At 47.1% G+C, this 25,358-nt stretch overlaps 1 protein-coding gene across 1 annotated transcript; it reads right to left on the reverse strand.

Annotated features, from left to right (window-relative positions):
- Positions 1-709: 709 nt before the first annotated feature.
- Positions 710-21,083, reverse strand: RBSN (rabenosyn, RAB effector). Its single transcript, XM_065885581.1, has 11 exons — positions 20,767-21,083; positions 16,959-17,099; positions 13,782-13,882; positions 12,824-12,869; positions 12,544-12,705; positions 10,014-10,255; positions 7,915-7,985; positions 5,177-5,263; positions 4,038-4,140; positions 2,551-2,655; positions 710-1,858 (listed from the first exon to the last, which is right to left on the reverse strand). Exons 1-11 carry the CDS (start codon positions 20,912-20,914, stop codon positions 710-712), a joined length of 2,355 nt encoding a protein of 784 aa, XP_065741653.1. The 5' UTR covers positions 20,915-21,083.
- Between the last annotated feature and the right edge of the window lie 4,275 nt (positions 21,084-25,358).

A 25,358-nucleotide genomic window follows, 5' to 3' on the forward strand; every position in this document is an offset into this window, starting at 1 on the left:
ACTGGGAGTTTAACTTCCTGAAAGAGACAAACAAGAAGTCAAAGAGGGAAACAGACCCCGGTGAAACCTCATCACCATTACCCACTCTTAAGAAGAGGTGCTGGGCTTTCCTGGGTCTTAACTACTGCCTTCATAGCAAGACCTCTCCCTTCCATTGTACAGACAGAATGTGCCCAGTAGGGCAGTGGAAGTCCCAGGTAAAAGCAACATAATACCCTAATGGGGACAGACTTCCTCCAGAGCCGAGCAAAATTTACAGGACTCTGTCTTGTCTGTCTTGGCTAAAGGAAGGGCCCTATATAAGGCTGCCCTATAATACTGCATAATGACCAAACACTAGGCAGGAGCAAATGGCCGCAAGAGGTACACAGTAGCCATTTCTGCCCAGGGCCCAACAGAACTGCGCTTAGTTATATCTCGGCAGTGAAGTTTTAAATTCCCTTCTAAAGGGAAAAACCAATTATTAAAAAAAAAAAAAAAACAGGAAAAACAGCAAATGCATGCTGATTCTTCCTGTTCTAGTTCCCATTTTATTATTCAACTATCATGGAAAAAGCTCCAAGTGCACAGCACGAAACAGCAGATTCCTCCCCCACTGACCTGCATGCAGCTTAAATCTCGCCCTTCCTCCTTCTCCATCAACTCCAGCAGCCCTCCCTCCTGCTCCCCTGGCTCCTGCCAGGCCCCAGAGGCACCCTGCCCATCACGGTCAGTCGGCGCCCCTCTTCTGTTTGGCCAGGGTGTGCTTCAGCTCCCTCAGGTTCTCCGTCAGCACCTCCACCTCGTCCAGGCGGCCGCACTGCTTGGCATCGAAGATGTACGCCTTGATGTTGTCGATCTGCTGGAGGAGGAGCTCCTCCTCTATGGGCTCCTCGTCCTCCTGCCCGCTGTCACTGTCCACCTCGAACGGGTTAGTACAGGGGGCCTCCTCGAAGGGGCTGCCAGGAACAGGAGGTCCTGAGGGTCTCTGAGGGGGATGCCCCTCTTCCTCGTCAAAGGGGCTGGGGGCTGGGCTGTCTGGGCTAGTGAAGGGATTCCCTGCCACTGCCTCCTCTTCCTCCTCCTCCTCAAAAGGATTGTACTCCTTGAGGACACAGGCTGGAGGGCTGAGAGGAGGCTCTGCAGCAGGAGGGCTGGCCGTGCCCTCTGCTGCAGGGCTGGAGAGGTCTTCCTCATCAAAGGGATTTAGGGAGGGCACCTCATTGTGCTGCGACGTGGTGCTCTGGGGGAAGAATTCCTGGCCAAGGGCTGGGGGCCCAGACCACAGTCTGATGGGCTCGAGAGCCGAGCTGGGTGAAGGGGTCTTGGGTGCCGCACTGCTCTGAGCTGGGGAACAGCCCAGATCCAAGGCATGAGCAAGATGGTCGCGAGGCTCTCTGCCTGGCTCCAGCTGAAAAGGCCTGATTTCTCGGAAGTCCAGGGACCGAGTCCGCGTGTGCAGAGATGCCACCTGGAACTGCTCCCGTTCTCGTTCCCGCTCGCGTTCCCTCAGCATCTGCAGCTGTTCCCGCTGCAGGTCCTCCTCCTCGGCCTGCCTCCGGGACAACTCAATGGCCTTCTCTGTCTGCTGCTGGTCATACTCGTCCTGCAGTTGGCGCAGGTTCTCCTGCAGCGTACGCACTTCATCCATCCGGCCCGCGGCCTTAGCCTGCCTGATAAAGGATGTGATGTTGTGGATCTGCTGGAGGAGTGGGTCCGAGTCTTCGACCTGCCCTTGACCTCCAGAGAGCGGGAGCCAGCCCTCAGCCTTTCTCAACGGGGCAGGGCCCCCGCGAAGGGACACCACCTCCCCGTTGGTCGCATGAGACACCAGGTCACTGCGCCTTTCCTCAAGCCTTCGCTGGGATTCCAGGGCAGCCTGGGGAGACACCAAAGCCAAAGAGAAGTAACACGGTCACCAGGCCAACAGCCACACCGCCAGCCACCCTCTGCGGTCCCGCTATCCCTGTATCAGTGAGACTCCAATTCTCCACCTCAGGACTACGATATCCAACTGCTAAAATCAAATCAGGCTTTTTTATCAGAAGGGAAGGAGGGACAAACCCTGATTTTCAAAATTAAAATACCAAATAACAGTAAGTTAAGGGATAAGGTTTTCTCAATCTTAGATTCACTGGCCATGTACTTGTCTTAAATCTCTGAGGTCTATTACCGCTCATCTACACTAGAACCTCACACAATCTTAAATACACATATTATTCTGTTTAATACTGCATATTCCAAAGTGTTCTAGAAAGAACTCCCTGGTGTCTGGGTCCTCTGCAGCTTGTACCAGGGGGAGGATTGCCAGTCTCTATGGTATTCTGGACAGGAGAAAATCAGTAGAACCTCTGAAAGAAAAATAGGACCTGGAGAGAAAAATAATTACTCTGACCTCTGAAGATGAGAGAGGCCAGAAAAAGAACAGAAGGAGAATGCAAAGTAGAGAGAGTGAGAGGTTCTGACTTAACAACAACCTCACAGGACCTCCTGGGAGCCTGAGGAAGCCTCTGCGCTCAAGGGAGCCGCAGGGAAGAAGCCAGGACGCCAGCATCCCTGAGCTTCACTCACCCGTCTCTCCAGGATCTTCTTCCTCTCCAATTCCTGCTTCCTTTTCTTTTTCAGTTCCTCAAACTGTTCTTTGGTTGGCAGTGACATCAAACCAAGCAACTTTTCCTGTAGGGGGTCACAGGCAATTTTACACTTAAACCCTTTTAGGAGAAAAAGTGAACCTGAAGCCCTCTAGGGAGAGCCCACTTAAGCTAAGCTACCCCACTCTCGGACAGTCACGTTAGTGAGCAGAGCAGGGAAGGACCTAACGCTGAAATCGGACCAGAGCCAACTTCCGAATAGGCCAGCCTTTTCCTGATGAAATGATCAACACCAGACATTCCAGTTATTTGCCCTCTCAGTGGGGGCCTTTTCCTGCCCTCCCTGTCTACATCCGTAAGCCTCCTTCAAAGCCCCAACCCCACGCTCTTTACGTTTCTCCACAGCACTCTCTACCCTCTTAAGCTATACTTTTTAGTTGTTTCTTTTCGATTCCCCTCTCTAGAATACAAGCTTTATGAGAACAGGAATGTCTGTCTTTACTCATGGCAGGATACCCAGCACCTAGAACACTGCCTGGGACTCAGCAGGCACTCATCAAATGACTGTGGAATACAGCCACTAATCAAAAGCAGGAAGGGCCTCATTCTCTGCATTATGATGTTGGGAAACTAACCCAACAGGACGCTTAGATCCCTGTCAGGAGCACCACAGGGGATTGACTGTGACTCTCACAAGGGCTTTCTGAGGTAGAAACAACTTAGATCCAACCACTTACGTCTAGTGCGCCCTTGAATAATCAACTGTTTCCTCCAAACCAATGGCCCAGGAAGAGTCCCGTAGGAGCTTATCCCAAGGAGGAAATGCTATGTGCAAGTATGTCCATCAGGCAATCCTCAACAGCAAAAAATGGGAATCTATCAAATGCCCAGTGAAAGGGGAATAGTTAAAGGATAGTGTACACAGAGCGCTATTCTGTAGTCATTGAAACAAGAGCTGTTTGAGGACCACATAAAAAAGTTCTTATGGGACTTCCCTGGCACTCCAGTCATTAAGACCTGGTGTTTCCACTGCAGAGGGCATGGGTTCGATCCCTGGTCGGGGAACTAGAAATCCTGCATGCCGTGTGGTGCCGCCAAAAAAAAAAATGGCTTATGATATAAAATTCAGCAATAAGAAGGCCTAAACTTGCAAATATACTACTTATATAACTATAAGTTACTATAAGTAACATATGTAACTACATTATATAACCAGTGCAAATGGAATAAAAAAGAAAATATATCAGAATGAGGCAGGATGGTGTTAAGGACATAGGACTAAAAGGAATATTTACTTTTCTTTGACATCCAGATTTTTCTCTAGATGTGACTGACACATTTATAACCTTAAAAAGTAATAAATGTACAAACAAAAAATAAACAAGCCATTGGCCCAGTCTCCCTTCAGAGTGGTAGAAGAGCAGGGGAGGCGAGTGCAGTGTTTCTGCCACCCCTGGATGGCTTTACCTGCACAAAAAGCGTAGCTGAGTATCTGATCATCCTCTGTAGCCGTAAAGTGTTTGGATGTGGTGGAGGGTCCTGCTTCAAGTCTAAGGTTAAGATCTTCTTACTGAATTGGAACAAATACATCACTGTAACAGGCACTGCCAGCCTCAGAAACATAGGTGAAAAGTCCCGAGTCACCAGCCTTGCATGCCAGCAACATGTGTAGAGAAATGGGTTAGAGACTCCACTGAAATGTCCTTGCAGGCAAAGCCCATTTCTTACCCTTTGGCTGTACCCAAGTCCCCAAACAAGCACAGGGTGAACGACAAACACTCAGCCATCGAGGCACTGACCACTGGTGCAGGGCCAGTGTCGTGGGTGAGTGACCAGCACAGCAGAAGGGCCCTGTGTTTGGTTTCATATTCTGCTATCACTGTCTTACAATCCTTAATTTTGAACAAGGGACCTGAATTTTCATTTTGCAGCAGACCCTAAAACCACGTAGCTAGCCCTGCACGTACGGATGGACAACGGTTCCGCATCTCTGTTCTGAGTCACAGTACTTCCTACACTGCTAAGGGCTGATGTAACCCCAACAGCCAATCCACAGTTAAAAAGCAGCGACTGGGACTCCCCTGGTGGTCCAGTGGTTAAGACTCGGTGCTTTCACTGCCATGGGCCTCAGTTCGATCCCTGGTCGGGGAATTAAGATCCCACAAGCTGCACAGCGCGGCCAAAAAAAACCAAGGCAGCGGTCAACTTGAAGAAAAGGATCTGTGTTTCCATCTGGGCTCCAGCACTTCTTCTAGCTGTGGTGCATTCTCTCACCTATAAAATGGGGATGTTAATCTCTACCTCACAGGGTAACCATGGTATAATAAAGGAGCTACTCTGTGTGGAAGTAGTCAGTGACTGGCACACAGCTGGTGTCAATCAACTCCTATTCCTTTAATAATAATGAACAATAGAAATCCTTAACCGAAAGTTACTGAGATGCACGGAGTGCCAGAGCTGGCAACTCCCTCACTCAGCCTCCTCCTCACACACTCCCACTATCACCAGGACTGGGTAAGCTCAGGTCTGCTGGCCGCCCACCACTCATTAACAAAGCACCTCCTCCACTCAAGGCAGCACGTAAGACATCACCTAACAGACCTTACCTTAAAGCGTCTATTAGCTCATACACTTTTTGCACTTCCACTCGAAGGTCATTGGCATGTTCCAGACTGTAGGTTGTCTCTCCAGCACTAGGGAGAAATCACAGAGATGTTTGATCTAAATGTCATCGCACTGAACGGACAGTGTGGTGTAAAAGGACTCACAGAGGGGTAGACAGTTAATTCTCTCCAAATGGCATTTCAGACTCTTGCATATATTGCAGTGCTCATTCCTTTTCAAAATATAAGTGCTAATCAACTAGAAACTGCTTTTAATTTGCAGACACCATAGGGACACGCTAGTGCCGAGGTCTTTGAGGACCAGCTCCTAAGCTCATTGCCAAAATAAATGTGACTGAATCTACTTCAGCCTACTTTCCCTGAACAATTTCAGTGCATCTAGTAAGACGGATGAAGTGGTTTACTAAATGAGTTGGTCAGACCACGTAAGAGAAGGCACTTTCTTTTCTCACTCAAAGACTACCCAGGGAGCGGAGGAATGATAGGAAAGCTGACCAAGGAATCCAAGCCACAGCCCATGTGGCACTGTCAGTTGCTCCATGCTCCCGGGTCTCACGAACAATTGCTCCCTGTGTGAGAAAATCACTTGGACGCCAACTCAAGAAAGGAGGTGAGAGGGAGTAACTCTGCCCAGGGTGGAGGATGGGACATCAGGGAAGGCCAGAGGTGAGGTGGCTTAACCCCAGTCTCAGAGGAACAGCAACAGTTATCATGTGGTCTTAGAATTGTTCCTTTACTAGTCTGCCATTCCCACCAGACTGCTGAACTCCAAGTGCAGTGATTATGGCTTTTCATTTTTATACCCGTAGTAAGTAGCACATGCGACAAGCTTAAACAATGTTTACTGTGAAGAGAAACATTTCAAATGATCTCCAAGCTATTAATCCAGCCTCAGCAATGGCCACTCAACTCTCTTCCTGAGGCAACAGCAATTTAAGTTAAATAAGCAGAAAGAACTGCTGTGTTTACCTGTTTTCCATCTATAAGGCAGGCCTAGCTGGAAAAATCTTGGTGTGTGCTGTAATCTGCAGATTCAATAAAGTTGTTTCATCATCTCTAACTGCACAGTTTGCAAAAAGAACATCAGATCAGAACTAAGAAGACTTGCACTTTGTCTTGATAACGCCAAGTCATGTGGAAAATAACAGGGTTGGCCCAAATCTGAAATCACTGCCCTGGTCTCAGTCACATCAACCAACTATATTCTCCTCGGAGCACCTATCATGCCTGGCATTATTATCATGTGCGTTACTTGTTCACTTGGTTACAGTCTGCACTCCCATGATAATGAAGCTGTCTCCACTGTCCATTGCTGCAGCCCCAGCACCCAGAACAGCACTTGGCACGTAACTCGTGCTTGATAAATATCCACTGAGTGAATGAGTGACAGACTGAAAGGCACTTACTTAAAGCACTTCAGAACTGGTCTTTGGAGGCATAAGGGTTAGACACCTGGAAACACGCTCAGCAACAGTAGCTCCCCCCTGGCTATGGAGGCCCATACAGTCTCTGTTGCAACTATTCAACTCTGCTGCTGTAGTGCAAAATCAGCTACAGTAATCAAACAAACAGGCATGGCTGTGTCCCAATAACATTGTATTTATAATGCTGAAGTAAGTGTGGGCAAGAATGTGGAGAAATTCAAAGTCTCATACACTGCTGATGGGAATGTAAAATGGTGCAGTCATTTTGGAAAACTGTCTGGCAATTCCTCAAAAAGTTAAACACAGAGTTACCATATGACCCAAGAACTCCACTCCTAGGTATATACCCAAGAGAAATAAAAGTATATGTCCACAAAACACCTATACATGAATATTGATAGAAGCATTATTCCCAATAGCCAAAAGTGGAAAAACTCGAATGTTCACCAAGGGACTAATGGATAAACGAAATGTGGTCTACCCACACAGTGCCTTCATACAAAAGGAATGATGCACTGACACATGCTACAACAGGGATGAATCTTGAAAACTTTACATTATGTGAAAAAAGCCAGACACAAAAGATCATATATCTATGATTCTATTTACATGAAATATCCAAACTAGGCAAATCCATAGACAGAAAGCAGACTAGTGGCTGCCAGAGAAAGGGAGATGGCGCAGGGGCTGCTAACGGGTACGGGGTTTCTAACCAGCATGATGCAAGTGTTTCAGAATTCAGCAGTGCTGATGGGTGTACAATTTTGTGAATGTTGTACTAAATGTGATGTGATGGTTGCACCAAAACCACTGAACTTACACTTTAAAAGGGTGAATTTTATGGTGTGTGAATTAAATCTTAATTTTAAAAGAAGAGATGGCACACTAGATGTGGCCCAAGGGCCAAAGTCTGCCAACCCCTGACCTAAAGGAAATGTCTGCTCTCAGCCCTGACACCTCAGTGTCACCCTGAAGTGGCATCTACCCAGGCACAAGCATGAGGCACAGTGCCCTTGCTCACCTCTGGATGCTGCACTTGGCAGTGGTGCTTATCGTCCAAGGCCCTTCCTAAACCCGCTCAATCAGAAAAGCTGGGGTCACATGACTGAACATGAATACACAGGACTGTAACATGCACCCCAAAGAAATACAGATATGACGAAGATTCTCTGCAGTCAGTGGCAGAATAAAAGCCTGGGCAGAGTTAGGAATTTCATTTTCACCTACTAAAGAATTGACCTAAAATGCCAGAAAACAGCCACCACTAAATTAGTAAAACAGAGAGGAATAGCTTACTTTAATGATGCTGCCATCCTGATGTATTCAGGAGCTTTTTGGTCAACTTTCTCCATGCAAAGTCGTAATTTCTACGAACAAAAAAGAAGAGGTGAGTTGTGCTCTCAAGGTACAGAAAAGCCTACCCAGAGGTTATGTTGAATCAACAGATGTATTTAAAATGTGCAGTTTTATAAAATGAAAAAAGTGCAGAGAGTGGTTTTTAGCTCTGTTTTGTTTTGTTTGTTGTTATCAATTTCCTGATTTAGACCTACTCTACAAGAAAACTTTGCAGGAAGGAAAGAAAGCGAGGGTGAACTTTTTTTTTTTTTAATAAATTTATTTATTTTTGGCTGCGTTGGGTCTTTGTTGCTATGCGCGGGCTTTCTCTAGTTGTGGCGAGCGGGGGCTACTCTTCGTTGCGGTGTGCGGGCTTCTACATTGTGGTGGCTTCTCTTGTTGCGTAGCATGGGCTCTAGGCACACAGGCTTCAGTAGTTGTGGCACGCGGGCTCAGTAGTTGTGGCTCGCAGGCTCTAGAGCCCAGGCTCAGTAGTTGTGGAGCACGAGCTTAGTTGCTCCGCGGCATGTGCGATCTTCCCGGACCAGGGCTCGAACCCGTGTTCCCTGCACTGGCAGGCAGATTCTTAACCACTGTGCCACCAGGGAAGCCCGGATGTTTGACCAGATGTTTCTGAGAGGAGCAAGGCCTTCCAGGACACAAGTCATCTGAGTTTACCAAGGTAGAGAAAAGAAATTAGTTGCTATGTCCTTTATCTGCCAGGTGATGCCAGATACCAGCACAAGGCACTGCCAGGGCTCACTTCAAAAAAGAAGGAAGCCAAAAGCACGGCAGCTATTTACAAAAATGAGTTGTCAGATCATGAGCTCCACATAAAGGATAGACAATGGCTACATCTGCAGCTCAGCAAGGGTTTAATTAACACCATTTCTAGTAGCCTGAGTATTTTCATGGTGGTTTCAGAAATACAGCCACTGTGACCTGCAGAACTGCTACCAGTGACCATACAGTGATCATCAGACAAACACACATCCCTCCTTGGGGCTTCCCTGGTGGCGCAGTGGTTAAAAATCCGCCTGCCAATACAGGGGACATGGGTTCGAGCCCTGGCCCAGGAAGATCCCACATGCCACGGAGCAACTAAGCCCGTGCTCCACAACTACTTAGCCTGAGCTCAGAGCCTGTGAGCCACAACTACTGAAGCCCATGTGCCACAACTACTGAAGCCCACGTGCCACAACTACTGAAAACCGCGCACCTAGAACCCGTGCTCTGCAACAAAAGAAGCCACCACAATGAGAAGCCCACGCACCACAACGAAGAGTAACCCCTGCTAGCCGCAACTAGAGAAAGCCCACGCACAGCAATGAGGCCCAACGCAGCCAAAAATAAATAATCTATTAAAAAAAAAAAAAAAAGATACACCCCTCCTCTGCTCAGTTTTGCACAAACTGCTTACGATGCCCGGGCTGGTTTCCTCCTCCCCGTTTCCTACCACCTCCCTGCCCAACCCCCACCTGGCTCATCCTTCTCATCTTGCAGGCCTCACCTGGCCATTAGGAGGCCGAGCCAGGCTCACACCCAGTCTGACTCTAAATCCCAGCTTCTGGCACCACACTCTGCTCCTTTAAAGCAGCATCTACTGAAGGCATTCCAGGGTTGCTGGTGGTAATGAGAGCTGAAGCATTTGAATGGACTTAAAAGAGGAAGCTCTAAGCCTCTGGGCAGTTTCTCAAACTCCAAGTGAGTGTGGCAGGACTCTTGCAGCCCACTTTTCACCACCAGCTCCAGCTCCTGCCCACCCACAGAACTTGTCCACACCGCATGGCAACCACCCTTCCTCCTGCCCCTGGGCCACAGAAGCCCCTAACCACCCCCCCATCCCGCTGTCAAGTGGGCATGAAAGGGCGAGGGAACAAGTTTGTTGCAACATACCCAGTGACTCTGTGACTCACCCAGGGCCCTAGCTAGTGCCCTTTGGCAAAAACTAAAAATGATTCAAGGGAATGACTTCCCAAAGCATTCTCCAAAATCTGCAGGCATGTATATAACCAACAGCCAGATCTCTCGAATCAGACTCAAGGCCACACACGAATCACCTCGTAGAGCTTCACGATGTCAGGGGTGTGCTCCTTCTCGTCGATCTGCTGCTCTCTCTTGAGTAATGTGTCCTTGCAGTGTGTACAGCAGCGGATCCGGTCGTCATCCTTCTCGTCCAGGACAGAGCTCACGCTGCTCACGCTGCTGATACTGGCCCGGCGGGAGCCGTGGACACTGTTGGGTGACTGGCTGGGGCTGGTATGAGTGCTCAGGGAGTCCTTGCTGGCACTGGTGAGCTTGTCTGTAAAGCACAACACAGGACAGGCAGCAGTGAGCCCACAGCCTCCAATCACCCCACCAGCCACAACAGCAGTGGAGTCCAACGGCGGGGGTGGCACGAGAGCAGGCTCTGCCCACAGGCGAGAAGCACCCACACCTCTGCCTTCCGGGCTCAGGCTCTGAGGTGGGATGGACGCCCAGTGCAGCTGCCAAAGAGCCAGGCAGCCTAGGACAGTCTGTCTCTGAAGCTCTGAAGCCCACCCCTAACCTGGCCTTACCACCTACTGCCCTGCTCCATCTGCCCCGTGCCTGAGACACAACCCAGGCTCTCCCTGGGCTACCCTCCACGGCCTTCCCCCACACCCGACTCCTACCCCTTCCAAAGCTCAGCTCAAATGGCACATCCTCCCAGAAGCCCCCCCCCCACCCCCGCAATTCCTTGAGGCAAAAACAATCTGCCTTTCTATCAGTTTCTACTACATCGCCCCTTGTGGAGCACTTCCCACTTTTCCCTGTAGTGATAGCTCTATGTACACCCCAGAGCTGCCCTAGGAATCTGTGATTCTGAGGGTAGAAACTGTCTTATTCATAGCTGCAGCCCTATATTTTTTCCAAAAGGGCCACCTCATAGCAGCTGCCCAGTAAATGTCAGTTAATTAACTCAAAAGAAGGAAGGTGAAGAGTGTCCCCAAAACATAGCTTATAAAGTCTCGGTAAGACAGGGGGTCGCCTCAGGGAGAAAGGGGAAGTATCAAGGTAATGCGAGCCCGCTGGACATCAGAGCTCGACAGAGGAAGCATCTATTTCTGTCCCATGTTATCCAGACATCCTGCAGCCAACGTTACATGCAGAGTCAGCAGAACTCTCCAGGGTTGCAAAATCACCCCAAAAGTCCCAGAATTAGCCAAAACCCCATGAGATCATCTTTAGCAACCTTTAACCAGCTGAGGTTCAAAGTTCTGGACCACTGGGACACTGTGTTCCACCTAACCTTTACAGCCTCATTCCCATATTCCCAAGCAGTGTTTCATACCCCCAACTACTGTACCTGCTCATCTACTAACCTTCCCCAGGCCTTTCCACATCCCACGCCTGCGCACCAGCTCTTCACTCTCCCCACGATGCCTGCCTGCCCCACCTCTCTGCAGTCCCAGTTGTGTTTCAAGGCTGCTCTCAAACGTCACCTCCTGACCCTGAGCACCCACACTCTCACTCTTCTTCAGCCTCTGCAGCGGCCTCAGCAGCACTCAGTGGCTCTCATATTACGACATTACAGCCTGTTCTATATGACGGTGAGCTGTCTGTGACTCTCTGCTCAAAGGAAAGGACTAGCCCGCTGCTCATTTTAAGACCACCTCCTACAGTCTCCTCTCAAAGCCTCACCTGCCACTTCAAGCAGAGCTGACAAAGATTCCATCAACTCGGGACTTCCCTGGTGGCACAGTGGTTAAGAATCCACCTGCCAATGCAGGAGATACGGGTTCGAGCCCTAGTCCAGGAAGATCCCACATGCCGCGGAGCAACTAAGCCCGTGCGCCACCACTACTGAGCCTGCACTCTAGAGCCCACGAGCCACAACTACTGAGCCCGCTCACCAGAACTACTGAAGCCCACACGCCTAGAGCCCATGCTCCCTAACAAGAGAAGCCACCACAATGAAAAAAGCCTGCGCACCACAACGAAGAGTAGCCCCTGCTCACCGCAATTGGAGAAAGCCCGCTGGCAGCAATGAAGACCCAACACAGCCAAAAATAAATAAATAAATAAATTTATTTTTAAAAAAAAGATTCCGTCAACTCTCCCACGTGCCTGACACAACTTCTCTCATCATACTTGCCTCTTTATAAAGCACTTGTTTGTCAGTGTGTCTCCCCTGCTGGATGCTGGACTCCCTGAAGGAGTGGATGATGCTTATAGACCAGACGTGGGCAAACAACAACCTGCAAGCCAAGCCCAGCCTGTTTTTGTGTGACCCTCAAGCTACATATGGTTTCTACACTTCAAAAAGGTTGTTTAAAGCAGAAGAAGAAATGTGACAGAGACCGTATGTGGCCCACAAAGCCTGAAATATTTACTACCTGATCTTTTATGGGAAAAGTTTGCCAACCTCTGTTACAGACCATTGAATCACTGGTCCCTAACACAGGGCCTAGGCTGTAATGGGCTTCAAGGAATAAACAAGTAAATGAATGAAGATCACATGGACCATTAATTTTTTTAAAACGTCCCCCAAATCACCCAGTGGTAATTAGTAAACAAGTTAGTCTCAAAAGGAGATCAGGGTCCAGGGCCCGCCTCCCCATCACCTACTTGCCAAGGGAAGGCTGATGAGCTCCATACACTTCTTGCACATAATAGACCCACAGAGGCGGCAGTGGTGGCGGCGGTTGCGGATGCTGAACTTATTCCCACAGTCTGGACAGAAGGGGACATCCTGGTCGTTGACCCAAGGCACCACGGACTTTTCTATTGCTTTGGGAAGAACAAAACAAAAACCAAACAAACATAAATGTAGGCCATTTTAAAAAGGAGATCTGGTCAAGAAGAAAGATAAAGAATAGAAGGAATGTGAGCAAAGTTCTAGAGTTACCTCGGATCTTCGCAGACTCAGTATTTGTTCTGTCAAATGCAGTGAGCTGACAAGGAGAAAAAAGTGCCAGAAGGAATTAATCTGGTGGTGTATACACTTTCTACAGGCAGAAGCATCAAGTGGGAATGAGCACACCAGCATTGCTCAAGTCTTATCTGTCGTCTCCAAACCCAAAATGTCACAAAACAACTTTGTGGGGGATAGAGTATTAGCTTTGCATCCAGAAGGTACCTCCCTTCGCATGACCCATTCCAATCTCTTTATTGTCAGTTACCCGCTTAAGCAATAACCACGGGTAGGCAAGGGCACGGTGGGGTGGCTACTGAAAGCAATGGGAACCCCCCGATTCGCCACAGTCCTCCTGGACAATGAAAGCGGTCACATATTTCTGCCCTACGAAGTACACATAAAGAATTGAACCCGTGTGGCTGCTGCCATGCCCACCACACAACCCAGCTTACACACAACAAGCATTTCCAGGATTAAAGTAAACAGAGCGATCGTGGTATTGAAGACACACTCTTAAACCAACCACAGGACGAGAGGTTCCCACACTGCACACTGGCCCTGGCAGGGTACTCCTCACACGCCTGGTTACTAGCCTCTCTGTTTGCCATCACATGGTATCACACACTATGCCTCACTGCGTGATTGTCCCTGGGACACCCAAACGAGGAAAGGATCTAAAGGCAGAAAGGCTGTCCAGCAGCCAAGTGGCCTTCATAGGAAGAAAAAGGGAAGCGGGATATGTGGCCAGTCATCAACCTGGGCCACTACCTTCAGTAAAGCCAGCCCAGGCTAGAACCATCCACCACGTCCTCAGCACAGCTCTAGGTGGGGCGCTTCCTTGCCAGCATTGGATATACACAATATACAAGACACATGCTACAGAAATGCAATTCTCCCCCCAGAAGATTTATACTTGCAGAAAAAAAGTGTTTTAAAACAAAAGATTTACCTTCTCTAACCTGATTATTAATTTATTGACTTCAACGACATAGTGGTCAATTCTGGCAGCTCGGTGTTTTTTGAAGTCGGAAAGATGGCTTCTCACAGCACCTAGGAGGGGAGGTGGTGACATAAACGACTTGTCGTTTCCCTGAGGGAGCCTCTCTACCTTGAATTTCAAACATTCTAGGATTTTATTATATTTATCTATTTATTTATCTATCTATCTATCTATCTATCGGCCACACCATGCAGCATGTGGGATCTTAGTTCCCCAACCAGGTATTGAACCTGGGCCCCCTACGTTGGGAGCGCAGAGTCTTAACCACTGGACTGCCAGGGAAGTCCATTAGAGTCTTACTAAAAATTAAAAAACTAGAAAAGCAAATGGAAGGAAATTTGCTAAAATGTTAACTGTGGTCACCTTGGGGCCACAAAGTATGATAGGAAAGACCTTAAGGACAGAGGTTGAACTCTGGAGCCAGCCTGTGCTCAAGTTTCAATTCTGCCACACACTGTGTGACCTTGGACAAGTTCCTCAACCTCTCTGTAACTTGGAGTACTCAGCTATAAAATGGGGAAAACAGTAGTACCTACTCCACAGGGCTGTTATCAGGACTACAGAAGTTAAAATTTATAAAATCCTTAGAATACTGCCTGGCACATGAATTTTTGTTAAATAAAAAGGCAGTAACATTATCGGCGATTTTTAAACATCTCATACTTTTCTGTACTTTTCAAAGCTGGTACAATATGGTTTTTCATCAGAATAAAAACAATCCTTCACAAAATAGCCCCCCAAATGTAAACACTAATAGATGCCCTTGGAGGGGGCTAGTTAAACTGGTAACTTCTCAGTCCAGCAGCCAAGACCCAGGACAAACCTCCTCACACAAATGGAACCAAGTAGCCTGTTGTCTCAGTGCATCTGAAATATAACCTGCTCAATCTCACCTCTTCTGAAAGCCGGCCCTGCCCCCTCAACCCTCCCAGCACTCATTTCATTTCTTCTACCCAATGACGGCCTATTCATTTAGGCACTTTACCACAGGGGTCCCCAACCCATGCCATACAGCAGGAGGTGAGTGGAAGGCAAGAGAGCGAGCAAAGCTTCATCTGCAGCTCGCCATCACTCCCCATCGCTCACATTACCACCTGAACCATCCACCCTCCACCATCATCCACGGAAAAACTGTCTTCCTTGAAACTGGTCCCTGGTGCCAAAAAGGCTGGGGACCGCTGCTTTACCATATCTAGATCTTTATGCTACACTCTTTAGCATCCACGCTTTCCTTCTTCCTAATCAACTTTAACACCTAATTAAATTTTAGTTTCGAATTTTTAGGAGTGACAATACACATTAACTTTTAAAATTTGCCATTCACGTGACCTTTTGTAATTTGTGACTTCCTTCAGTTGCTGAAACAGGCAAGTTAATCAGTAAATCACCTTGATAATTTAACACTGGCAATCATGAAATAAGCTATCAAAAAGCTAATAATTCATATGCTTGAAAAGTCTCCTTCATGTTTCTGTCTTTCATATGTAACTAATAAATATATACGTATAATCTTATTTTTAAGCCATTTTTCTCCTGCCATAATGAAAATAAAATGTTTCCACTCTCCAACAGGGTAGCCCCTAGCCACACATGGAGACTGAGCACTTAAAATGTGGTTAATGTGTGGTTGTGCAACTGACTTTTAATTTTATTTAACTTTAATTTATTTAAATTTAAATAGCCACATACAGTTAGTAGCTATCATATTGGATAGTGTAATTCTAGGACTTTCCTCTTCCAAAAAGACACATTCTGGAATTCCCTGGTGGTGCAGTGGTTAAGAATCGGCCTGCCAAGGCAGGGGACACGGGTTTGATCCCTGGTCTGGGAAGATCCCACAGTCTGCAGAGCAACTAAGCCCATGCGCCACAACTACTGAGGCTGCGGTCTAGAGCCCGTGAGCCACAGCTACTGAGCCCGCACGCCTAGAACCCGTGCTCCGCAACGAGAGAAGCCACCGCAATGAGAAGCCCGTGCACCACAGGAAGAGTAGCCCTGCTCGCTGCGACTAGAGAAAGCCTGTGCGTGGCAATGAAGACCCAACACAGCCAAAAATAAAAGTAAATAAAATAAATAAATTTATTTAAAAAATAAAATAAAAGACACATCCTGCAGCAGCACTATTTGGTAGACGACCCCAGGGTAAATATCACTTCCCTTCTTAGAGCCTGTGTTCTCATCTATAAATGGAATGAGCATCACTACCCTTTCTACCTCACAAGGCTTTTGTGAAAGGTGAACAAGATAATGAGTATCAAAGTATAATAAAGTACTATGGGACTTCCCTGGCAGTCCAATGGTTAAGACTCCACACTTCCAATGCAAGGGGCATGGGTTCGATCCCTGGTTGGGGAACTAAGATCCCACGTGCCATGCAGAGAGGCCCCAAAACAAAACAAAGTATAATAAACTACTACGAAAGAATCATTATTTACCCATCACATGGATAGAAAATACTATATTAATGATCACTATCATTCAACAGTTAAAGGACATGTAAGATTAGCTAGTTCAACTCCATGTGGCATGATCTTTTTGGTAAAAGCTTTACTGAGTTATCATTCAAATACATACAATTCACCATTTAAAGTATACAAATTCAATGGTTTTTAGTATATTGACAGGGTTGTACAACCATCACCAAAATAAATTTTATAACATTTTCATCATCCCGAAAAGATGGTAATTTTGAAAGTAAGCAGATGATAACACAATTACATGCTTCAGAAAATTAAGTTGCATGAACCAGTGCTTCTCAGTAGGGAGGTAATCAATGTCTACACAAGAAGAGACAGCCCAGTCAATGGACTGCACCTGGGCTGATGTCAAAGACCTGGATTCCTACCCCAGTTCTGCAGTTTCCTAGCTGTCTGACCCTGGGAGGTCCCCATGGAGTTCAGTAAGGATTAAACGCGAGTCCACAAGTAAAGCATTTAATGCAGTGCCTAACACAAAGCAGAGGCCCAGCTCATTCTTGTCCATTTTCTCCCCCCACTAGAACACAAGGTTCAGAAGCTTACAACCATTCTGATTTACTGGTGTCTCTTCAGCCAACTCTTAAAACATATAGATGTTCAATAAACATTTGCTGAATGAATGAATGAACAAATGAAAAGAATTTCTTACCAAGCTCCTGGGGTTCCCACATGTAAGGATCAACCCCTCCATAGCTGAAAGACTCATATCCTTGGGTCCCTGATTCAGCTCGGTCATCTCCTTCTCGTTTCAACAGCCTGTTCTTTGCTTTCCTAGCCTTCTGGACAAGACCTTGAAAAATGGAACAAACACCATATGAAACCACGAAGATAACCCAGAAGAGAGTCATGGTCCTATAGGAAAAGCACTTAGATTTCACCTATCAACAGGGTCCCAATGCATTTCATGACTTCTCCTGTATCAGGGTTCTTTCATTTTCTGAGGACATAAGTAGTATGGGGGAAGGAGGAAAACTTCTAGAATCACTGTCACAATCCCATTTACTGGTCCAATTCCATCCTCCAGCCCATATACATCACAGGGATCTTGTTGCTTAAATCAATTATACAGTTAAGGAGAGACTCAACTGCAAGCTGAGGAACATCAGCAAACCATACCAGTAAGTTGGTTCTGAACTAGAGATTCTTGAATTCAAAGATCTGTACTTTAGATATGTAGTACGGAAGGGAACTCTTGGGTCTGGGGTCCCATAAGAAAGCTGCAGACTGTGATTTCAGCAGTATTATTATGATTAACTCTAGTCTAAAATCCTAGGGCCATAAAAGATAAAAGAGACTACTTCACACAAAATTAAAGAAATTCAAGGACTGTAACAGCTCGGGGCCAAGGAAGTACACAAGAGGAACTATGTGCTTCTATGAGGACAAAAACGCGAAGTCAAGAGCTCGAAAGGTAAAGAGAGAGAGCTAAATAGCAGGAATATGAGGACATTATGTTTTTATTTATTTATTTGTTATTTGGCTGCAGTGGGTCTTCGTTGCTGTGCTCGGGCCTCCTCTAGTTGCGGCGAGCTAGGGCTACTCTTCATTGCGGTGCGCGGGCTTCTCATTGTGGTGGCTTCTCTTGTTGCGGAGCACCGACTCTAGGCACGTAGGCTCAGTAGTTGTGGCACGCAGGCTCAGTAGTTGTGGCATGCAGGCTCAGTAGTTGTGGCTTGCAGGCTCCAGGGCTCAGTCTCAGTAATTGTGGCGCTCGGGCTTAGTTGCTCCACCGCATGTGGGATCTTCCCGGACCAGGGCTCGTACCCGTGTCCCCTGCATTGGCAGGTGGATTCTTAAACACTGCGCCACCAGGGGAGTCCCGAGGACATTATGGATAGTACAGTCTATCCCCCTGTAAGTCATTCCCTAGCCTTGGGTCTTGCCTCCCAAATTCCAGCAAGACAAATGGAATCAGAATCTTAATGAACACCAGAGTGTCTCCCAGATTTCAAGCTTCCTAAAAAAGAGGCTGATTAAGAGGAACAGAGAAAATGAGGAAAGTTAAATTCAACTGACAGCGCTTGTGTCCTGAAAAGGCTTTGTTAAAAAAAAAAATGCATCTCAGATAAGGCAAATGTCCTAGACACAAAATGGACTAGACACTGAATCCTTCCTGAAAGGTTTGGATGGCTTTTTTATAGCAGAAGGTAGCTATAAATAAGCCTAATGAAGGCACCAGGAAGACAATGGGCTATATACATAGTTTCCCTCTGATGTGAGATACTGTGAGTTAGGAGAGAAAGTAGCCCATAACCTGCCCTTGTCAGAGATGGTGAGGCTAGTTTTAAGAGATTATGCTAGAGTTAGAACCAAAGCTTGAGCCAACCAAAAAAGGTCCTTCTTGCAGCCTTCCATTGTAACGGACACTAAACAGAGAATTAGAAATGCCCTTCCTAATAAAAGCAGGCTTTACTGCTTGCAGCCCGGCCCCTTAGCTAACATCTTTGAGAGTTATTTCCAGTCCCAGGTTTTCCAAGAGCCCAAAACAAGCCAAGTAAAGGAAGCAGAGGTAGGAGGAAAGAACTCCACCTGAAGAGGTAGTTTCCAGTATCTGATCGGCCCAAAGCATTTCTTCAACTCAGTACCAAGTTTCTCCTTTTCATTAGTGAAAAGAAAGCCCAAGTCTTGACTTCTTGACTTTGTGATTATGAGCTACATGAAAGAAAAGGGGACTAAAATCTAGGTGCCTTATTCATTTTGCCTGTCTTCCCCTCACAGCCAAAGGAGCAGGAAATTCACTGTTTCTCAAAGGAGGCAGAAACAGAAAAGCAGAGAGAAACAGACACTGACAGAAAAGAGAAACTAAATTTGATAACTCCCAGTCTCTCTCCAGCTAGTACTCAGGATCAATCCTCACTTCAATTCAGTCAGCAGCAGAAGGCCCTATATCTATTATTCCCTCGATAATCTTACACATTTTTCCCCTAATACAAGGGCAGTCATCACAGGAATGTGAGGACGTTCTCTAATCTCTCCACCCACCGGCATCAAGGTTTTAGTGATATCACGGTATATGACTCAGTTGAGCTGGCACTAAGACTAGATGCTCACTGAAAATCATGGAGGCCCTTCAGTTATCCAAAGGACCCTTAGACAATCAGTTCCTTCGTTTGCTAGTTTTCCAGCTGCAGTGCATGCTGTGACTGGAATACAGGGCCTCACCTCATCAGTGATGCCACGCGCAAAGAGGAGCATTAGGCTTAGAGGTGATGGAAGACATGGGGTCAAGGCCTACTTCCGTCAATTCCTATCTGACCTTGGATAAGTCACTCCACATCTCTGGGCCTCACTTTTTCTCTATAAAACGAGACCAACACCTTCCTGCAGGGTTGTTGGGAGAGTCAAATGAAATAACAATGTATGTGAAAGAACATACATTTCTTTTTTCTTTTGGGTCTCCTCAGAGTTATGACTCTGCTCCAGCCTCTATAGCCAGAAGCCACCTAGTCCATTGCAGCCTTCAGGATTTTGAAAATGTTTGACTTTGTCATATTTTTGACAGAAGTTATAAATGTTAATACTTTCAACAACTCTTTTTTTCTGAACTGAAAAGTGAGACATGGAGTGAGACTTTGATTACAAGGGGCATGTGACTCACACATGTGGAGACCAGAGTCCGCTTAGGAATACATGGATCATTCCTTTCTCTCCCACCCAACAAAGAATTGTGAATACAGCAATAGACCTTTTTAATCTCATTGCCTTCAGAAATGTGGCCAGCTATTAACTGAATCACCAGGAAAGTGAATTCCAGAGCACCAGCATCATATTTAGGGGTTAGAATCTAAAGTTCGGGAAATGAATAATCTGTACAGCAAGAATTTGAAAAAGTCTTTCTGCAAACCTCCAGGACCTGAGGGTCCTTGGAAGTTCAAAAACCAAGTTTTAACTTTTTGGGTTTAACTCCTTATATTTCAACCATAATCTTCCTTTTCCTGTGCTGCAGAGGACAAGGTCTAGTTGAAGAAGTAAGGATGGCAGGAAGGCCTGAATTTGTGACAGGTAAACGGGTGTACAATGTGCCTCCACTTACAGAGCAAAGGAAAGGAATTCCACCCCAAATCCTCTTAGGCTGGCAGTTAGGTAATTCAAACATCCTAGCAAGAGACAGCAGAGGACAGTAATTACACTTACTAGGTTCAAAGCCAGGCTCTACCTCACTTTGCAGCTTCAGGCAAGTTATCTCTGTGTCTAATCTCTCCGTGTCTGGTATCCTCATCAGTAAGATGGGCTCATAGTCACATAGTTATCGTGAGAATTAAATGAAGTTAATACACTGGAAGATTTTGAATAATGCCTGGCACATGGAAAGCACTAGAAATATGTTCTCTATGATTATTATTAATTTCGTATTGTTTATCATATTACGGTGGCAACATGGTAGCTGATGAAAACCATCCCACGAGTTAAAGCTCCCAGTGACAGAATGAGATAAGCAGAAAGTCCCTGTCTCTTACTTTTAATTTGCCCTTTGACATCACGGTCTTCCCCAGAATGCTCTTCCTCATAATGTGACTGCAGCTGATAGAAAGACTGCAGGTCCTTCAGGCACAAAGGGCAGAGGAAGCCCTCCCTCACTTCCCCTGGGTCATCCAGAGAAGCCATGGCAGTGTCACTCTCAACCCCCGCAAGGCAGGGTCCTCATGCCAAGAGTCAGCTTGATTCCTCCACAAAAGACGAGGGATCCGCAGCATTAGCTTAACCAAGCAGCACACAGGTGATGGGGAAGTGGCATCACGGCCCTAGATGAGGTATCCTCTCTGGAGTAGGAGTCCTAAGAAAGGAAAGAAGCTGGGGGGAAACCAGTTCAGGCAAATTAGCAGCAATTGAGAATTTTCCTTGTCCTTTTCACAGTTCAGGAAGGGTACTTAACATTTTTCAGTGCAAGTTTGAGAACACAAACTGCTTTCTCGAATCCTTAGACGAAAACACAAAACTTTCTAAGATATGAGAACATCACTGGACAATGGCAACTCAGTGAAAGGGAAAGCACAGATTCTTGAAGATAAGAAAGGAAAATACAACTTCAACAGTAAACACAATACCAAGGCAATTCACTAACATTCATTCCAATGATCCAGCTTCATAATCTGTATTCCACTTTAGCCGCTGGGGAAATGTCTGAAATAGTTATCAACAAGCACAAATTTTAATTTGACTCTCTTTACCTTGACAATTTATTCAACTACATATATGGAGCTCTTGCACCTCTGTCAAAAAGGCACTGATATAAAAGGGATAGCACCTGCGCTAAAAATCAAACCAAACCAAATCAAACAAAATTCCAGCTTCAGTCTAAGGAGGAGCATTAGAAACCTAGTGATCAAAAAGAAAAATCTATTCTGTGTCTTAACGTTTGTAGGGTACTTTTTCTCCAATAAACTTACTAGACTTTATAAACCAGCAAGCTTAACGTTCTCACTGCTTCAAAAATAAAAGAAGCTGATGCTTATACAATTCAGGGCTTAATAAGTTACATTTTCAGTTTTATCAGGCCACGGCAAAGTCACTTCCAATGTCACCTCAGAAAGATGCACAGCCATAGGGAAATGCAGACAAAACCAATCCACAAAAGCAGAGAAATTTCTCCCCAAGAACCTGAGGCCACAAACCACAGTACAGAGTGAGGGGGAATGTATGACCGTCATCTTTGAGCTGTGGATGGACCTGCTAACAGGGCCACGGAGGAGGACCTGCCTAAGCCCTCAAAGCTGAAGAGTGGCAGTGACCCAGAAAATAAACAAATGAAACACGAGGTCCCTGTTTTCTTCCTCTAGCTAAAAAGCCCAATGGTTATATACATTCAGATCTCAGCCCCTTTTCCAGACGGTCGCTGAAAAAGCAGCTTCCGGCGCCTCCCAGCCAGGGGTTCACCCGAGCCCCCTTCCTTCCCACGCACTCACGCTACCAACACACACTCCCCATATCTCAGGACACCCTCACTTCCTCGAGAATTTCTTGCTTGACGCATTCTCCCATCGGGCAGCCCTGCACCTCTCCTCATAGCATTTATCTCAATTTGTAATCACAGGTACACAAAGCGACTTAATCCAACAGCCTGTAAGCTGTTTGAGAGCAGAAGCCACGTCCTCGTTCCCAACACCACACTCCCCGGGTCAGTGCCCGGCACAAAGCACCGAGAATCTCAACAACGCTCCAAGGGTGAATAAATGAATGAACGGACGAGCCCTACAATCATATAACCAAATACCCACCACAAACCACCAAGCCAGGCCCCACGTCCACAACATATGCGAGACCCTCACACCCTAAATCACGTCCAAAGTCCAAAGAAAACCCACATATCCTGCAACTCCACGTCCAGCGTGAGCGCTGCCGGCCACACGCCTCAGCCACCACACATCCCCCGGCCGCCCGACCACCCTCCACGTAACTCAACGTGACGTGCACGCGCCGCATCACCACACCCACAGTGCGGTGGGTGAAAAGGCTCATCCCCACAAAGCACACACGACAACTTCACATAGGCACCACACAAACCCCGAAGCCAAACGCCTAAACCTCCACAGAAGACCCAGAAAACGCTCCTGGGAGACAGCCCCCCGCCGCCCCAGCCGCGTAACGCTACAGAGCTCACACAACCCCAAGCAACCACGGAGTAAAAACACCCCGGGCACACGAGCGAGGCGCGCGGCCCGAGAGCCCCAGCGCCCACCACGCACGTCACACCCACCACACACGGATCCCACGCCCGCACGGCCCGCCCGCCCGGTTTCTGACAAGAGCCCCGCAGGCACGCCCAGCCCCGTGTACCTCTCCCGGTCCCACAGCCGCGAAGGCCTGCCCAGTTCTCCGACCCGAGCTCGGGGCCTCCACGACCCCTCAAGCGGTCGAGGCCACCATCTCCATCGACTGCTCGGCGCTCGACAGCCGCGCCTGCGTCGACGCCTAAAACGAAAGAAAAGCAGACGGACCACGGAGGAGCGCCAAGTCTTCGAGGGCACGGAAGGGAATCCCGAAGCGCAGGACAGCGGCGGATTCTGCGCAGGCGCAGGAAAAACCGGCCAGGCGAGGCTGGGTAATTTTGCGACGTTTTGACGACTCTGGTAGTTCCGCCAGCGAAGTTGAACCACGCCCCTTGCTCTCCACCCTACTGTAAGTATGGGAAAACTGAAGCCTGTGATTTTTTGCTCCTTGACCGAGGGGCGCAGTGAATGAGGCAACGAACACTTCTAAATTAATTAGAATCAATTAAACTACCTGAGCGCTAGACAGTAAAGGAATTATTTGAGAGGCTCGGAGGATGTGGAGAGTCTGGAATATAACAGCATGAGAGTGGGCTTATAATGACAGGAAGTATACATCCAAAACACGTACAGAGTGCTCAGGAAAATCTGTGAAGTTTTCCAATACAAACAAGACAGTAATGAGATATCACTTTACAACTGTTATAGTGGCCGTTAACAAAAGAAATGTGTTGGGGAGGATGGGAATGGAACACATGTAGACTATTGCTGGGAATGTAAATTTCTGCACCCACTACGGAGAACACAGAGGTTCCTCAAAACATTTAAAAACAGAGCTAACATAGGACTCACTAAATCCGCTTCCGGGTGTTTATCTGCAGGACAGAAAAATACTAATTCAAAGAGGTATCTACATCCTCTTATCTACTGCAGCATCACTTACAGTACCCAAGATATGTAAACAACCTAAGTGTCCACCAACGGATGAATGGATAAAGAACAATGTGTGGGGAAAACACACACACACACACACACACACACACACACAAAATAAACCCCAACCATATTCCCCACAGGCCTCGGTGACTTGGGCTGGTGTCACATCCCTGCAGCCTGAGCAGCCTTGTGTCCCAAGGCTGGACTGTGGCGGAGCTGAGGGACCTAGGGAGGATGGGCCAGCAAATCAGCCCCCCTTGCACCTGCAGAGCCAGGTTACCTGGGGATGGGACCACCATCCCCAGATCCAGGCGGGCCATCATACAGCTCAACCAAGCCGAGTGCACCCAAAGCCCGGTGGACCTTACAGCTGTAAGAGCTTTGATAAGTCACCAGGTCTCCAAGTCTCCTGGTGCTGGGTTCCCAGAGGCAGCATCCTTCCTCGGAATCCCCCCACCTACATACGACAGTACCCTCAGCATTGCCGTGTGGGCAGGGGTTGGATTTTCCTGGGGCTGAAGGGTAAGGGGGAAGCAGCAATGAGACGCCAGCCCTTAGCTGTTTCTTCTGGCACATTCCACTGTAAAATCTAACCCAGAAACAGGACTTTTTCTATGGCTCTGATTGCCCAGTAACCAGACTTGGGCCTGAAGAAGTGCTGCCGCCTAGTGTACAACTCCTTGAACAACAACTTAAAAACCAGTACTTGAGGGAGATCAGCTCTATGCTCTGTGAAAACCTAGAGGGGTGGGTTGGAGGGGGTCGAAGGGAGACGCAAGAGGGAGGGGGTATGGGGATATAGGTATACGTATAACTGATTCACTTTGTGATACAGCAGAAACTAACACAATTGTAAAGCAATTATACTCCAATAAAGATGTTAAAAAAAAACAAAACTGTGCTTACCGGCACTTAATATTCAAAGGGCTTGCAGGGGCTGTAAATGACAGCAACCCTCAAGGAACATTCTAGGGTAGGTAATCGAAAAAGATTTAAAACTATGGAGGACTTGCCATAAGCCATTTCAAGAGGGAAATTTGACGGACACCGTTTTGTTTACTTTCGTTTTGTAACCACATGGAAAGAGGTCCCCATTTCCAATGATTACAGAAAGTAAGATCAAAATCAAAACGAAGTATCACCTCACACCCATCAGAAGGGCCATTATCAAAAAGTCTACAAACAAGAAAGGCGAGACAGGGCATGGAGAAAAGGGAACCCTCCTGCGCTGGTTTTGGGAAGGTAACTTGGTACCAGGCACGGGGGAGAACAGTATGGAGGTTTGTTAAAAAACTTAAAATAAAGCTACCACATCACCGGGCAACCCCACTCTTGGACCTCTATGTGGAGAAACACCAAAATTCAAAAAGACACATCGACCCCCTGTTCACTGTGACAGTATTTAC

The sequence above is a fragment of the Phocoena phocoena genome, chromosome 10 (assembly GCF_963924675.1).
Source record: "Phocoena phocoena chromosome 10, mPhoPho1.1, whole genome shotgun sequence".
Taxonomy (NCBI): Eukaryota; Metazoa; Chordata; class Mammalia; order Artiodactyla; family Phocoenidae; genus Phocoena; species Phocoena phocoena.

Coding starts and splice junctions, on each gene's coding strand:
- RBSN (XM_065885581.1), bottom strand. CDS start 20,914: ATGGCTTCTCTGGATGACCCAGGGGAAGTGAGGGAGGGCTTCCTCTGC. Junction 12,706..12,823: donor TGAGTCTGCGAAGATCCGAG/GTAACTCTAGAA, acceptor TTCTTCCCAAAG/CAATAGAAAAGTCCGTGGTG. Junction 7,986..10,013: donor ACATCGTGAAGCTCTACGAG/GTGATTCGTGTG, acceptor TTTTGTTCGTAG/AAATTACGACTTTGCATGGA.